The sequence below is a fragment of the Crinia signifera genome, chromosome 8, assembly GCF_055691185.1.
Source record: "Crinia signifera chromosome 8, ASM5569118v1, whole genome shotgun sequence".
In the NCBI taxonomy this organism is placed as follows: Eukaryota; Metazoa; Chordata; class Amphibia; order Anura; family Myobatrachidae; genus Crinia; species Crinia signifera.
In genome coordinates, this window is record NC_139224.1 from 182,161,273 (window position 1) to 182,177,234 (window position 15,962).

The 15,962-nt window shown below is 44.6% G+C and overlaps 1 protein-coding gene across 1 annotated transcript in view; it reads right to left on the minus strand.

Moving 5' to 3' along the window:
• Positions 1-11,372: 11,372 nt before the first annotated feature.
• Positions 11,373-15,962, minus strand: part of BTF3L4 (basic transcription factor 3 like 4) — a 13,373-nt gene continuing 8,783 nt past the window's right edge. The window contains exons 4-6 of the mRNA XM_083157938.1: positions 15,266-15,467; positions 14,141-14,200; positions 11,373-11,708 (exon numbers count right to left, since the gene is read on the minus strand). Coding sequence (XP_083014064.1) covers positions 11,662-11,708; positions 14,141-14,200; positions 15,266-15,467 — 309 coding nt within the window. The 3' untranslated portion in view covers positions 11,373-11,661. The remainder of the gene's footprint in view (positions 11,709-14,140; positions 14,201-15,265; positions 15,468-15,962) is intronic.

The following is a 15,962-nucleotide window of genomic DNA, read 5'->3' on the forward strand; positions in this document are numbered from 1 at the left end:
CTAGCAAGTACCGGGCGTTGTGAAGCCCCACTGGCTGTATACATATCCTTCACTGTGCCATCTAGTTTTCTATCGACCGCGTCTTTTAAGGTCGAAGTACCTGGTACTGGGAGCACAAGCTTTTTAGAAAGGCGGGACACCGAAGCATCCACTATAGGTGGCTCCTCCCACACCTTCCTGCCCATGGGGTCAAAAGGGAAGGCAGACTTAAAACACTTGGGTATGGAGAAGCGTTTCTCTGGATTTTTACAGGCAGCTTTGAATACATCTTCTAAGTCAGACTGTTCAGGAAAGACAATATCTTGTCTACTATGGGACACAAAGAATGGGTCCCCTTCAACAGGTGTTGGTAGAGGCAAATCCAGTACCTCTCTAACAGCTAGGATAAGGTTTTCAGTGCCCTGAATGCAAGACTGTGACGCCTGTGAATCAACAACATCATCTGCGTCACCATCGCCATCATCCATATCGGAGTCAGTTGCACCAGCATCGAGCGCCCTTTTGCGAGACACCCCTGGCATGGGTGTCAGAATATCCACCCTTGCTGAAAGCACTTTCAAATCCTGCTGCACCTGCTTAGGCTGCAAGGTATTTGTCGCCAGCAGTGATGAGACATTCTCCAACATGGCTTTCATACCAGTGGCCCATGAGGGTTCCTGGGAATCAGCCTGCGAACTACTGCGCTGCGGAGACACTGAACCCGCAAGCAGTTGAATGTACAGCAATATCTATATATGTACGAGTTTTATTGTATCATTTGCAGTAACCATTAAAAGTGTAAACTATATTACACTAGTTTGTTCCTCTTTTTCTCTCCTTCATATTCTATACACATTGGGATCACGGTGTGAGTCACCAGGGAGAAGAAAACTAGAGGGGAAAGCGTTAGGAAATGCCCTGTGAAAAAACTGGGAATTCGCTCATAAGAAGTGGTGAAAGGCCACGATTACGGTACACCTTTTAACATTGGGGGTGCCTGTATGTCTTTACCTGTGGTGAAGGGAAACTGAAAATTATAATACTACACTAGGAGGCGCCCTTTTCACTCTTTTTTCTATATATATATATATATATATATATATATATTGTTCAAAAACAGAATACCTACCTTAAAGATACAACCTCACTACTGCTACATCTACAGTCATTGTCTCCATTACCCAAAAAACTTCTTCTATGCACAGTTGATGTCGTATCTCTATATACCAGCATCCCACTACACAGAGGTATTGAAGCAGTCAGAAGATCAGTCACTGCGAGTGGCATCTATAATGGTCCAGATATATCAATTTCTTTGTACAGTTACTTGACTTGGCTTTATCGAGGAACTACTTCCTATTCAACAACAAATTCTACATACAACGGTCTGGTGTAGCGATGGGGTCTTGCGTGGCCCCTAGCTTCGCCAATATCTTTATGCATGAGATTGAAAGAAATATTTTCTTTACCGATCCGATGATTGCAAGGAAGATCACTACATTTTATCGTTATATCGATGATATCATCCTATTTTGGGATGGTACAAGTGATGAATTCACCGCAATGATGAACAGCAGCAATCTAATTGATAAAGACATTAAATTTACTTTTCAATCTAGTAATGTGTCAATCAACTTTCTGGACATTCTCATCACCGTGACTGATGAAAATGTCTTGGAGACCTCAGTTTACCATATACCGACCGATTGAAACACTCTTCTCCTTGAAAGTAGTCATCACCCTCCTGCTCTGAAGTGGGGTTTACCCCACTCACAATTCTTAAGAGCCCTTCGCATCTGCTCATCAAAAATTGAAGCAGAAATAGAGATCAACAGGATGTTCAAAAACTTTCTTTCCAGGGGCTACCCGCTTAAATTGCTGAAAGATTGCAAAGCTAAAATACTGAGGATGAACAGGAATACTGCTCTAACTAACACCCGCATTAACAAAAAGGAGGATATCATAGTATGGACACAAAACTATGCGTCCAACAGTGATCTGCTCATGAAGGCGGCCAGATCCAAATGGGCGATAATTACTACAGATAAAAATCTGCCATCGCTTAAACACAGCAGAATACTGCCATCATACAGACATGGAAAGAACATTAAGGATCAGGTTGTCCACAATGATATCTCAGACCTTCGAGAAAATGGGTTAACCAGCAAACGAAAAAATGGCAATTACAAATGCCTGGGGTGTGTAACGTGCAGCAGCCTGGAGATTGGTGACACATTCATGCATCCTAGATCAGGAAAGACCATTAAGATTAACTTTCCTTTGACTTGTACCACCAGATACGTGATATACTATATCAAATGTCCCTGCGGACTGTTGTATATAGGGAAAACGATCCGTAAATTCAAGGAGAGAATTGCCATGCATAAGTCAAGTATTCGGGCAGCTCTCACAGGCAAAGGTTCAGACCAACCTGTAGCTAGACACTGGAAGGAGAAATCACATACAATTTCCAGTATACACTACAAGATGATAGACTGCATCCCTGACAGTGTCAGAGGAGGAGACCGGGACCGTGCGCTTCTCCAACTAGAGGCGCGCTGGATTTACAAATTGCAAACCGTGCAACCGCACGGACTTAGGGCCTTATTTTGGTTCATTCTTTCTGACAAAATCCTTCTTAGATGGGCAAAACCATGTGCACTGCAGGTGGGGCAGATGTAACATGTGCAGAGAGAATTAGATTTGGGTGGGGTTTTACTTCAAAGTGAGATCTATATTGCAGTGTCAAAATAAAGCAGTCAGTATTTTCCCTGCACAGAAACAAAATTACTCACCCAAATCTAGTTCTCTCTGCACATGTTACATCTGCCCCCCCTTCAGTGCACATGGTTTTGTCCATCTAAGAAGTATTTTGTCAGAAAGAATGAACCAAAATAAGGCCCTTAATGAACTACTCCTGCTCTCATGCTTCTTATGATAACCTTTTTTCTTATAGTCACTGTATAGACATTAAGTTATGTTCTGTGCTGTTCTTTGCTAATACTTAATTTGGTGCAATTGCGCTTACTTAGTTTTCCTTTGAATTGTTCTCCTTTTTCACGCAGTACATGTATTCAATGTTTGTTTGTTTCATCACCTAGGTGATGGTTCACAGGGTGACTACCACGCCCCCTGGAGACGCTGGATGCGTCGGTGCTGGGTCGCATCAGTGACGTCATCGGGTCTCCGCCGGGGAGCTGGCATCAGGATGGGTGCACTGGGTGTTGTTTGCACATGTTCCCCTATATATGTAAGTACTATTTCTTTCTGTTTTCATGTCTTGATAAAGGGATTTGCTTCCCGAAACGTTGGCTAAAAGCTCTACAGAGTCTATTGTATTTTTTATATGATTGACAAAAGTCTTCAGAGTGCCGCTGGATTACAATCAGCTATATATATATAACATATATAACAGGCGTGAACCCCTGCGCCAAGTGTGTATCAAACAAATCACCAGTAAATAGAAGTTCCCCAATAAATCAAATGAGGGAAAGTCGGCACCAAAGTCAGTTTTTCAACCTGCAGCTGCTTCTCTCTATAGGGTGTAGTCTCTGGAATCCACAGAGAAATAGAGATCTAGGAAGAGGCAGAGAGAAGGCGCTTCATGGTGCAGTATTGCAAGTAAATCATTTAATGGACAATAAAAAATCCTGGTACAGGCAAGTGCAAACTCGTACCATAGGTAAAAGCACTGTGGACTGGGTACCACAAGGTTTAAAAGTAGCCAAAGGCTAGACTGCTCACGCTTAGGTGCTGGAACAAGGAGCCACCGGAAACACCGCTATGCTGGCTTGCAGGGAGGCGTGTAGGGGTCACCAGGATCCAGACATCAGCTGTGAGATGGGTAGGAGCGTCGTAGGCCACGCCCTGACGCGTTTCGTTGTGTAGACTTCGTCAGAGGGCGTGGCTACTACGTGCGCTCTATGGGTTTAAGTAGGCCAAGAAGTGTCAGTCACTTAGGAGCTGTTAACGGCAATTGGCTACCGGGTGTAAGTGGGCGTGATGGAAGAGGGCCTAAGTGAAGCCACTCCCCTGGATATTGGAGGTGGCCTGGCCGTCAAAGGATAATAAGCCCGCAGCGTCAAATGACGCGGCCGACATGTCCGCAACAAGCGGACATGATTGGACGGGGTGTAATGAGCGTCATATGATGCGGCGCGCCTGTATGTAGCGTCAAACGACGCAAGACTAGTGCAGCGTCGCGTATACGCCGTCATATGACGCGGCGAGCGTCACACACAGCCGGGAATGCGCACAGCGTCAGATGACGCGGCTGGCGTCAAATGACGCGATACTCGTCAGAGTGCTGATATGACAGCAATCAGACGGGGCAAGGATGGGCGTAAACCAATATACGTGCATACAGCACGTCATACAATCCACCCGATGTAAACAAATCCCACAAGTGCTTTGTTTACATCGGGGTGAATTGTATGACGTGCTGTATGCACGTATATTGGTATACGCCCATCCTTGCCCCGCCTGATTGCTGTCATATCAGCACTCTGACGACTATCGCGTCATTTGACGCCAGCCGCGTCATCTGACGCTGTGCGCATTCCCGCCGCGTCATATGACGGCGTATACGCGACGCCGCACTAGTCTTGCGTCGTTTGACGCTACATACAGGCGCGCCGCGTCATATGACGCTCATTACACCCCGTCCAATTATGTCCGCTTGTTGCGGACATGTCGGCCGCGTCATTTGACGCTGCGGGCTTATTATCCTTTGACGGCCAGGCCACCTCCAATATACAGGGGAGTGGCTTCACTTAGGCCCTCTTCCATCACGCCCACTTACACCCGGCAGCCAAATGCCGTTAACAGCTCCTAAGTGACTGACACTTCTTGGCCTACTTAAACCCATAGAGCGCACGTAGGAGACACGCCCTCTGACGAAGTCTACACAACGAAACGCGTCAGGGCGTGGCCTACGACGCTCCTACCCATCTCACAGCTGATGTCTGGATCCTGGTGACCCCTACACGCCTCCCTGCAAGCCAGCATAGCGGTGTTTCCGGTGGCTCCTTGTTCCAGCACCTAAGCGTGAGCAGTCTAGCCTTTGGCTACTTTTAAACCTTGTGGTACCCAGTCCACAGTGCTTTTACCTATGGTACGAGTTTGCACTTGCCTGTACCAGGATTTTTTATTGTCCATTAAATGATTTACTTGCAATACTGCACCATGAAGCGCCTTCTCTCTGCCTCTTCATATATATATATATATATATATATATATATATATATATATATATACACACACATATACATATATATATACACACATATACATATATATATATACACATATACATATATATACATATACACATGCATACATATATATACACACACACACACACTATGTGCAGTCACATATGACTATAACAGTGTGTAAATGCTTAACTAGCAGTGGGGGAACTCAGAGGAACATGGGGGACACTAGCACCCTGTAACATGGTCTACCGATTAGATAGAGCGGCTTTAATGCCCAGACACCAATACTGTGTACTACTATGATACCCCTTTCGCACTGCAGGTCTTAAACGGTATATTGCCGTGTTTTTCCCCTTTCTAAACGTTTAAGGCTGCTGTGGGAAAGCGCCAGAGTTGATTTACCGGTTAAAGTTAACCGGTATTTCAACGCGTTTAAAAAGCAGATTCCTACACGTTTAAATACCGTTTTTAAGGCAGTGGGAATGCCTCTGAAACAGTATTTAGTAAAGAAAAAAAAAACATTGTGGTGTCTCCCCCACTGCCGTAACCAGCACCAGGCTGAAGAGCCGGGGCTGGTATTAAAAAAAAAACAGGAAACCTGACAAATAGGGCTTCGCTTATTTTTTTTTTTTAAACCAGCCCCAGGCTCAAGGGCCGGGGCTGGTTTCCAAAATACGGGGGACAAAATGAGTAGGGGTCCCCCGTATTTTAAGAACCAGCCCCAGGCACAACCAGCCAGCAGGGTAATGCCACAGCCGGGGGATACTTATTATATAAGGTCCCGCGGCCAAAGCATTTAACCCTACCCACCAGTGAGCCTGGCCAGGGGTCCTGGGGGAGTGGGGACCCCCCCAATAAAGGAGTCCCCACCTTCAGAACTTACCTGACCAGGCTGAAGCCTGGTGCTGTCCTCGATGCCCCTGGGCTGTGGGCATTGAGCTGATCTTTGTGTAAAAAAAATAGATTCAAAACTATTGTCTTATACCGTGGAACTATGAGTCCCAGCAAGCCTCCCCCGCATGCTGGGACTTGGAGAACCACAAGTCCCAGCATGCAGGGCATTAAAGGGCCCGCTGGCACTTGTAGTTCCACAGTACAAGAAATAGTTAAATAAACACACTGACACCCAGTAAAATAAAAGATTAATACATACATTACACAAACACACTGATACTTACCTATCTTGAGCCTGTCGGTAGGTCTCTGGGTCCAGTCCGGTGGCTTGGTTCCGGGGTCCAGGATCCGTAGTAATCCAAAGGGGTACCTGGGGAAGGAAATCCTACTTACCTGGTCCTCTGGCGACCACCCCGGCATCTTCTCTGCAAGTCGCGCTGCTCCCGGCTGCTGGTACCCGCTCCGCTGGACACTTGATCCTTCATCCTCTGCGTCTCTACTCAGAATGATTTCTGGCCAATCAGGAGCCGACTTTCTCGGCTCCTGATATGAATGATAGTGAAATGTGTATTCTACTTCACATGTGCTGTTGCTATGGGCAACCAATCAGAATCTACTTATTAAGCACCCCCTAGAAGATAGTAGAATACACACATTTGTAAATTCCCCCCTTGGTAGATAGATCGCCTTACGCAGCATCTCGGAAGCGCCAGCTTGTTCCAAGGCAGGCTACACTATGTATCACCGGTTTCAGTAAGAGCCACACCGGCAAGAACCGCTTAGAGAAACTGAACAAAATCATTGCCCAATGGCTTTCCCCACTTAGACTCTCCCAGGGATTTGTTATATCAGACAATGCCATGAATATTGTCAAGGCATTAAGTCTATATGACATCCAGCATATCCCATGTTTCAATCACATAAAATTGGTTGTGCAGAATTTCTTTAAAAAACACAACACAGCCATGCAGGAGATGCTTTCTGTGGTCCGAAAAATTGCAGGACCCTTTCGCCATTCAGCGACTGCGTGCCGTAGACTGGACCCTCTATATGCTTCAGAGGATGGAAAAGCAGCAAAGACAGTCAAGCCTATACATTGTAAAGCGCAACGGAATCTGCTGTGTTATATAAGAAACTGTAAATAAATATACATCCACCTATGACATAGGCAAAGGACTGCTCCTTTGCCTATGTCAGGCTTTCCTAACCACGGTCCTCAAGGCACACCAACAGTGCAGGTTTTAGCAATATCCAGGCTTCAGCACAGATGGTTTAATCAGAATCACTCAGGTACTAATTGTCACCTGTGCTCAAGCCTGGATTTCACTAAAACCTGCACTGTTGGTGTGCCTTGAGGATCGTGGTTGGGAAGGCCTGGCCTATGTCATAGGTGGATGTACCTGACTGAAGCACAGTGGAGAACGATTTCAGTGTTGTGCAAGTTTCTTCAGCCCTTTGAACTTGCCACAGAGGAAGTCAGTTCAGACACTGATCAGGTCCCTCATCAGGTTTTGCAGAAGCAGCTGGAGAAAGTGAAGGAGGAACTAAGATGGAGCGAGTCCACTTAAGGCCCCCTTACACTTGTTCAACTTATTGTTCAACAAACTGGACCTGATTGACTCGAGATTTAACCTATGTGCAGGAGGATCAATCTCTTGGTTATACCCAATGGCACAGGATTGTGTCCTACACATCAGATTTTGTCAGATAAATTTACTCAATCCACCTGAATTTGGTCAAATCTCACAAGTGTAAGGGGCCCTTAGGCATGTGGGACTTACGGATGTAGCCTTTCATTCGCTTTGCCAAGTGGTCAAAGTGTTGAAATCAGAGGAGTACATTTTGGCCACCATACTCGATTCTCGGTTTAAAGCCTATGTGGTGTCACTATTTCCGGCAGACGCAAGCCTGCAGAAGTGCAAAGAACTGCTGGTGAAAAAACTGGAAAGTGACTCAGGCAGCAGCTTCTCTTTAATTTTCTCCCGCAACTGGGGCTGCCAGCTGACAACTGAGACATCCTAAACATCCCGGTGCGGTGATGCAGGGCAGATAGGACTAAGTTTAGACATTTGGTCCGGACTGAAGGACCTGGCAACAATTTTTGGCATGTGAAATATCACTGCATATGATGCAGTCAACATTGACAGAATGGTAGAGGATTATATGGGTGACATTATCCAAGTAGGTATGTCGGAGTCCATACATTTAGTGGCATCAAGAGGCAATTTGGAAGCCCCTGGTACAAACTGGCTCTATATTACCTCAGTTGCCCCTCTTCCAGTGTGTACTCCTAAAGAGTTTTTAGTGCAGCTAGGAACCTTGTCAGCGAAAGGCGTACGAGGTTGCTTCCGCAAAAATGTGGAGAACTTGATAATGTTCATCAAAATGATTTATCAGTTCTTATAGGAAGGCCAGCCTCCATTGGAGTGAGGATGTCCACCCTTGCAGAAATGACTGGTAAATCCTGCAGCACTTTCTTAGAGTGTGTACACACGGTAGGTGCGATCAGATCGCATCGGGACTCGCATCTCACGGCATGCTAGAGGGGCACAATTCACATTATATAGTGCAGATCTGCACTATATAGTGTTGCCCTCTCTATCTGGCTGCCGATTTGCGCTCACACGGGAGCGCGCATCAGGCTCGCAAGCCCTAAAAAAGCATGCGATTTGGCTTCCGATGTTCCTTATATCAGGAACATCGGAAGCCAAATCTTATCGTGTGTACACACTATTAGTCTGCAGGGTATTTGCAGTCAGCTGAGTGGACAAAGTTTCCAGCATATTTTTAATGCTGCTTGCCCAAGCTGGTTCTTGAGACTCCCCCTGCAATCCTCCACAGCACACTAAGCTGTGGTGACCCCCCCACTAGTCTGGGGTGACATACATTGTTCACAAGGGACTTTTGCAGCACTAAGTTAGCCCCTGCATCTGCTTCACATCATACAGGTTAACCTTCTAACCATCTTAGAATTGTAACCACCCCACAAATACACACGAAAACACCAAACAGTCAGAGTCAGTGTGAAGTGTATAGAAGCTATGTGAAGTCTTTAACACTTATAATGTGTGCCCAGGAATGCTTAACAAGCAAGTGGGGAAAGACTCAGGGTTACTGAGGGGACCAGCACACCCTTAACCCCTGGATAGAAGAGCTGGTTATCAGTCAGATATTTATACACAGAAAATATATCTATACAAATATGTGCAACAGCTAAAAACACCCTAATGAGCGTTTTTCAGCGCTATTTCACTTGCTGTCTCTGCTGCAGATCTCTTCCATCCTGTCCAGAGTTGCCAGCACCGCTGAGGAGTGTCTGCTGCTGTATAATGGTGCCCAAAGCATGCAGAGAAGCAGGAAATTCACGCCAGAGTGCTAGGTCCCCGCTATGAGTAAGCCCCACCCCTTACAATGGTGCTTTTACTTATCTTTATACTGGAGCTGTTGCTATCAAAACTTAATTACACCTGACCTGGTGGTCCAGTGGCAGTGTAAAGCACCAAGTGTGAACAGGGAGCTGCGCGGTTCCTGTGCAGGGACACCGCCGTCGCCGCACAATCAGCTGGGGTACCCCACTAAAGGGAACCCCGGGCAACACTCACTGCAGATGTCTTTGGACTGAGCCAGGGGTGTGAAGAGTTGCAGCGTAATGCCCGCCATGACAAGCACCCACGAAGGACAGTGGTCCTGCAGCAGGGACAGTTTGGTACCTTGTAAGGCCAGCAACTGTAGCCCTCCCCTGGCTTCCAATGAAGCAGAGAGCTGTTTTGTCCAAAACAATAAACAAAATAAATGAAGAAAAACTATTCTGGAGCTTCCCGGAAGTGCAGCCTCTCCGAGGGCACATTTTTCTAAACTGACTTGTGGGAGAGGAAGTAGAGTGGAGGAGCCAGTACACCCACTATGAAGAGTTTTAGGTGCCCGTCTCCTTCGGAGGACCTCTTCCCCAATGTATTGAGAGAACCCAGTATACCATATGGATGATAGAGAAATCAAGCAGTAAATACAGTATATCTTCAACTGGACAGGTAATTGCCACCTATTATGTACACTGAACATAAACCTCTGATCACACATTGTCTCAAATAAACAGACCACTTTATTGCAATGTGTGTTTATTATAGAAAGCATGGTATAATAAAGCAAATACTTCCCAATATGTTGTCTGGAAGTGATGCCTATCACATGAGCCGGTATTGTCAGATTTACTACTTACACAAATGAGCCACAGTATTGCTGCAGCAGCATAATAGCAAGGCGTGCCTGATGCTTTCCAATCAGGACACATTCCTTCCCTTAGACTGGTCAACACTGCAATACTACACCAGTACCTGGACCTTTGGGCATAAATTAACATTTCCACAATATGGCGCACCAAACAACCCATTATAGACATGCTTGCAGCTTATTATGCATTTTCTACCCCTTCCCAAGACTCGGGACCTTCAGGAATACGGGAAAGGAGGGCAGGCGTGTATGTATGTATGTGTGTGTAGGGGGTGTTGTAGTTTTATCATTCCAAATAGACACTGATTCTGCAGTCAAGGTATGGAAGAAAAAAAATAAAGGGGCCTGGTTTATGCCACCCATAAAGCTCAATATAAATCATAAATAGGTGACATCTGTAGCGAAAGAGGAAGGAGAATTCTGCAAATACTAAAAGCTTTGCTATGAGCAGAAACAGGCAAATAGACAAGATAAAGGAAATCCTCCAACCTACACTCATCCTATTCTCAATGTCCGCGAAGCTTCCCAAACTGAACAAAGGAACAATAAAATCTTCCTCAGATACAATGATTGCACAGGCAAAGAGGATACCTCAGCTTAACATTTTCATCCAATTACTCTTCCAATAGTTAAGTTGGCGTGAACTTAAAGTGCACCAGATGCCTTAACATTTTATCAGCAACATATTAATCCCTAGGTAAAAGCAGCAAAAATAAGGCATTATAGGCCAAACGTAGGATTTACAGAGTGTAGATATTTCAGCAGAGCATCAAATCTCACAAATCTATGCAATTTGAAAATCCTACAAGCCATGATCATAGAACTGCTTTCTGATACAAAATGGCTGCCCTTAAAAAAAGGTAATCTCTCCTGCGTATGTGTGAAGCAGTGCAGGCTCTTCATGCAAACATGTCCACCAACATCAAGGCCCTGCACCTTCTCCCCCTCTCAGTGCCCTATAACAGGTATCTTTGATTAAGAAAGTTAAGGGAGAGCATTTTTTTAAATAAGTGTTTAAGTTTAAAGTATTTTTATTTTAACAGAAGGGATAGGGCCAACAAAGCCAGAAAGTGTTACTGGAATATTCTGTTTCTACAGCTCTGTAGAGCAGGACAAAAAGAAAGGAGAATATTTGTCTTTGCCCAAAAGAATAAGTCCTGGAAGGGAAGTGCAAAATGCAAAATGAACAGCAAGAAAAATGCTGCTGTAGCATTGTTAAAATACAAAATATTTATATTATGGAACATGTGATGTTTCATGGTTAAACTTGGGAACCACACAGATGATTTTTTTTTTTGTTAAAATCAAGTCCATGTCCTCTTCCAAGAGTGTACAATAAGTAATTTTAATTTGCTTCATTTTTCGATGCTTCATCAAAATTCTCTACAAGTTCTGTGGAAGAAAACAGAACGTTATTTTGGCCTATGACGAATGAAATAAAAAACACAAAAAACAAATAAGCATTAAAATATGGCCTTTTTTTCCTTATTCAAGTACCTCTAGCTGTAATAAAAAGCAAGCAAATATTAAGGGCTGGATGTATTAATGCAAAATACATTCGGCCCTGCATCGCAACGCTACTAATCCCATATGGACAGCTCTTGCAAAGACCTATCTCTCACCTCCTACGCCCAGGAGGGGTGGGGGGTAGTCCTTTTGGTACTTGTGTATTATCTGGGCGCCCGATATTTTCATTGTAAAACCAAAAAAGGTCGTAGGATGCGTACCGCCGCCCCTCACGGGGGTTTGCCACGCTTCGGGTTGGCATTGAGTGGGGTGGTGTTAACAATGGGGGGCCATTTAACATCATAATATAGTCGATGCGACTGGACCAGATTTTTAATTATACAGGCACCCAGGCGAGCGCAGCGAGCCCGTGAGGGGCGGCGGTACGCGTCCTACGACCTTTTCATACCTCCACTATCCACGTCGGCATGGAGCTAATTCTATATAGTGTGGCGAGCGCAGCGAGCCACTGCTCCCCGCACGGGGACGCGGATTACTTCACATATATTCCGCGTCCGCTCGCCACGCTTCGGTGGCTCGCTGCGCTATATAAAATCAACTCCACGCCGGCGTGGATAGTGGGGGTATGAAAAGGTCGTAGGACGCGTACCGCCGCCGCTTACCACGCTTCGGGTTGGCGTTGATACTGGGGTGGCGTTAACAATATGGGGGGGGGATTTCACATTGTAAACCCACCCTGATGGGTGATTACTATTAAAAAAAAAAAATAAAAAAAAAAATTCGGGTATGGGGGTGCATTTAACATTGGAATCAGGCATCAGGGTGCCTGCCTGTACAATGTAATATCGGGTATAAATCGCATCTCATGCCATTATAATGGCATGCGACGCAAAAATAAAATTGTATACTCTGCCCGGGAAAGCTTTAAAGCGGGCAATCGCATCGCATGCCTTAATTAGTGGCAAGCGATGCGATATATCAGGCGCCCAGATAATACACAAGTACCGTCCTTTTGCTAGGGAGGAGGTGGTCACTGAATGTGGCCAGCACACCACACTGTGCAGGGCAGGTGGTGATGCGGTAAGAAGCCCATAGGCTTCTACCCTGTTTGTTGTATCACTGTCTTTTTTTGTAAAGCGCAACGGAATATGCTGTGCTGCAAAAGAAACTTAATACAATAAAGCCAATTTTTTTTTTTTAAATCTAGCATTATCATCCACACCGAAAACGCAATGGTCCCATGTTGTTACATTTGAAAATGCTGTAAAAACCCAGAGAACAGGGTTTTTGCCGCAATTTTCATTTGATACATCCTGGCCTCAGTATTGTAAGTTTAATCTTAAAAGACTCAACATTATAGATCCTTTCAGATAAATTATTAACTTCTCAGTAACCTAATTAGTAAAAGTACCACATTACGTTGTGTGCAAAAGCATGCCAAAATAAATACCCAGATTCCGGAAAAGAGCTGGGTCGATATATTGAGCGTTCAAGTGAATTACCAATATACTGTAAAACCCACTGGCTATGGATGACATATTGGGTCAGCCCATGGCAGACATATGGGGCTGCAGTGACATGCACAGAGTATATCAGGAGATGAAAGCTGTGGCAGGAGTAGAAGGGCATGGTAGCTGCAGATTAGTAAAGCACTGCTGAGTTATTTATATACAGCTTTATACTACAAGACAGTGATTAGCACTGTGCCCATATAGTCAATCTCAAACTATGCCCATCTGGAGTTTGTGCGCTGGTGCTTTGGTTGAAACAGATGTAAACTTGGTTGTAGTCCTCGATCGCACACCTAGTGCTTGGGACCTATACTATCAAGTAGCTGAAAATGAAAGGCCATTTTTCTATGATATAATTGTTAATTAATGCCTCAAACAGTGGCCATTTCACAAGTTAGTAAATAGAACGGTGCTTTTCAGAAATGTTTTTTAAGCTGAAATTTCCCTGAATGTTTTTAAATTGCTCTTTGGGGCCAAAGTAGGATTTCCCTAAAAGCAGCAAACTACAGAACAAGGTAATATGTACATATCAAACAATGGCGTCTGCTACACAATGCAACTCACCATCTGAACATCGTTAAAGGGATCAGGGCCAAAGTTTTCGGAGGTTGGTTCATAGTGCTCAGATCATAGTTCCCATTTTAAAAAAAATGCTTGATAACATAGGCCACTATACTTAATGATATAGCGTCATCGCCCCCCCCCCCATTTGAATAGTGCCACCAACTGAACAAAAGAAGGCAGCAGCCACTTGCAGATCATTTGACATCCAGAATGAGTGGGTAATAGAATGTTAATACCAGTGTCAGGATTCTGCCAAAGCTACAAATCTATGGACATACTTACCAGGGACATCGTCGTCCTCTTCTTCTATGTCCTCTGGTTTAGGCACCTTACTATCCAATACTAATAAAATAAGAAAAAGGGAGAGAATTAGCCAAAATTCATACGCAGAAACATTTCTAAAATCTAACAAGTAGTGTAGGTCAACGTGAGCAAAAGATGCAGCCAGCTGAGATCATGGCAACTCCTACCCCAACATGGAATGTATCTTGCAAGCAGCTGTCAGGGCATATTCACAGAGCATCAAATTCACTACAGCTACTGTTGGCAGCATGGGAACCCTCTGCAGCTGGTAGTTATTTTTAAACTACATGTCTGTCTTCTCCACATATTTGTTGGGCCTGATTTAACACCATGTTGCTATAAAGGAGAAAGTCTGAATGAAGTGAGGTGGTGTCCCCACTTCGGTAATAAGGCTGTGATTCTTAGGTACAAGATGCAAACCGCTAGTAACATAAACCCTGCAGTAAAGAAGACTATTTGTAGAGGAGGGTTTGTCTTTGCTCTATAGGATAACAATAGTACCGTTTCCCCAAACGACTTATATGTAGTAACAGTAATAAAAGCAGGAGAACTTGCACCAAGAGGCAACAACATAAAATTTAAAAATTTACACAAAACAAACCTAATGAAATTTCAGCAGCATATACAACATACGAACCCCCAATTGCAAAAATATAAAAGTATTTTAACCCCTTCAGTAGCATTCCTGTGAATTTTCCGGGTTATGCACCAGTGCGCAGACTAGCAAACCTAGAAAATTCTCGGGAGTACCACTGCCTGCGCTCCCTCCTGCCGGTCTCCCTCCCCTGGCTGTGTGCGGCGTGACCTTGCAACATTAAGCCGCACACCACTGGATTGCCGGGGGCAGGGTCGGGCAGCGGCCGACGAAGTGTTCAGCAGCGCTGCCTGGAACCGGGAGTCACAGTGGTGGTTTGTTTTTTTTCAGGGAGCGCGCCACAGAAAAAACCTCTCCCAATGGGGAGCTCTTCCTAAAAAAACGAACCACCACTGAAGGGGTTAAGGGAGGTGAAACTACATCCATCAGTATATGATTTCTCACAGGATAGAAGAATATCTATACATACATAAATATATCCCACAAACACTCTTATGAGGGACTCTTACCCTGCCTGGGGAACTGTTCTGCTAGCTTGCGGAGACTTGTAAGGCTGTCAGCCCCCAGTTGACTAAGGATTCCTGGAAGCATTTCTGTGATTTGTTTGACTTCCGCATGGCCAGTGATTGCGAATGTGTTGGCAGATAGGGATGCTTGAACTTTAGGGTTATTGAAGTGAATAACTGTGCCATCATCTTTAATCATATTAACCTGTAACAGAAAAGGCCAAAAGGGTATTAAATAAATGAAAGCATTCAATGTGAACCATCTGTGCGATAACTGTCAAATACCAGTTTAAAAACAACACTGCATAAGACTATCTTCATGGGATACACCTAACTCGCAAGTCACTTAAGGTGCCCACACACTGAGATTTTTATAAACGAAATGAGCACTTCTGACCAATCAAAATGATGAGAACCCGATGCGGGTGCCATGGGGTTGTTCATCGAGCCTGATGCCTTCAGTAGGATAATGGCCACATCGTTCCATGTGAAGTCATGATGAACAATGTGCCCATATCCTGGCACCGCACGTCACTACTACACAGAGGCAGAGGGTGGGCAATGGATTTAAATTTAATTAGGTGTCCACTAATTGGTTCAGAGCGACAGATCTGTACACATACATCATGGGTTCTGTAACCAAAACTCTGCTTTAAATATAAATAGCAAAAGATACTTATTCAATAGAAGAGCAGCGAAG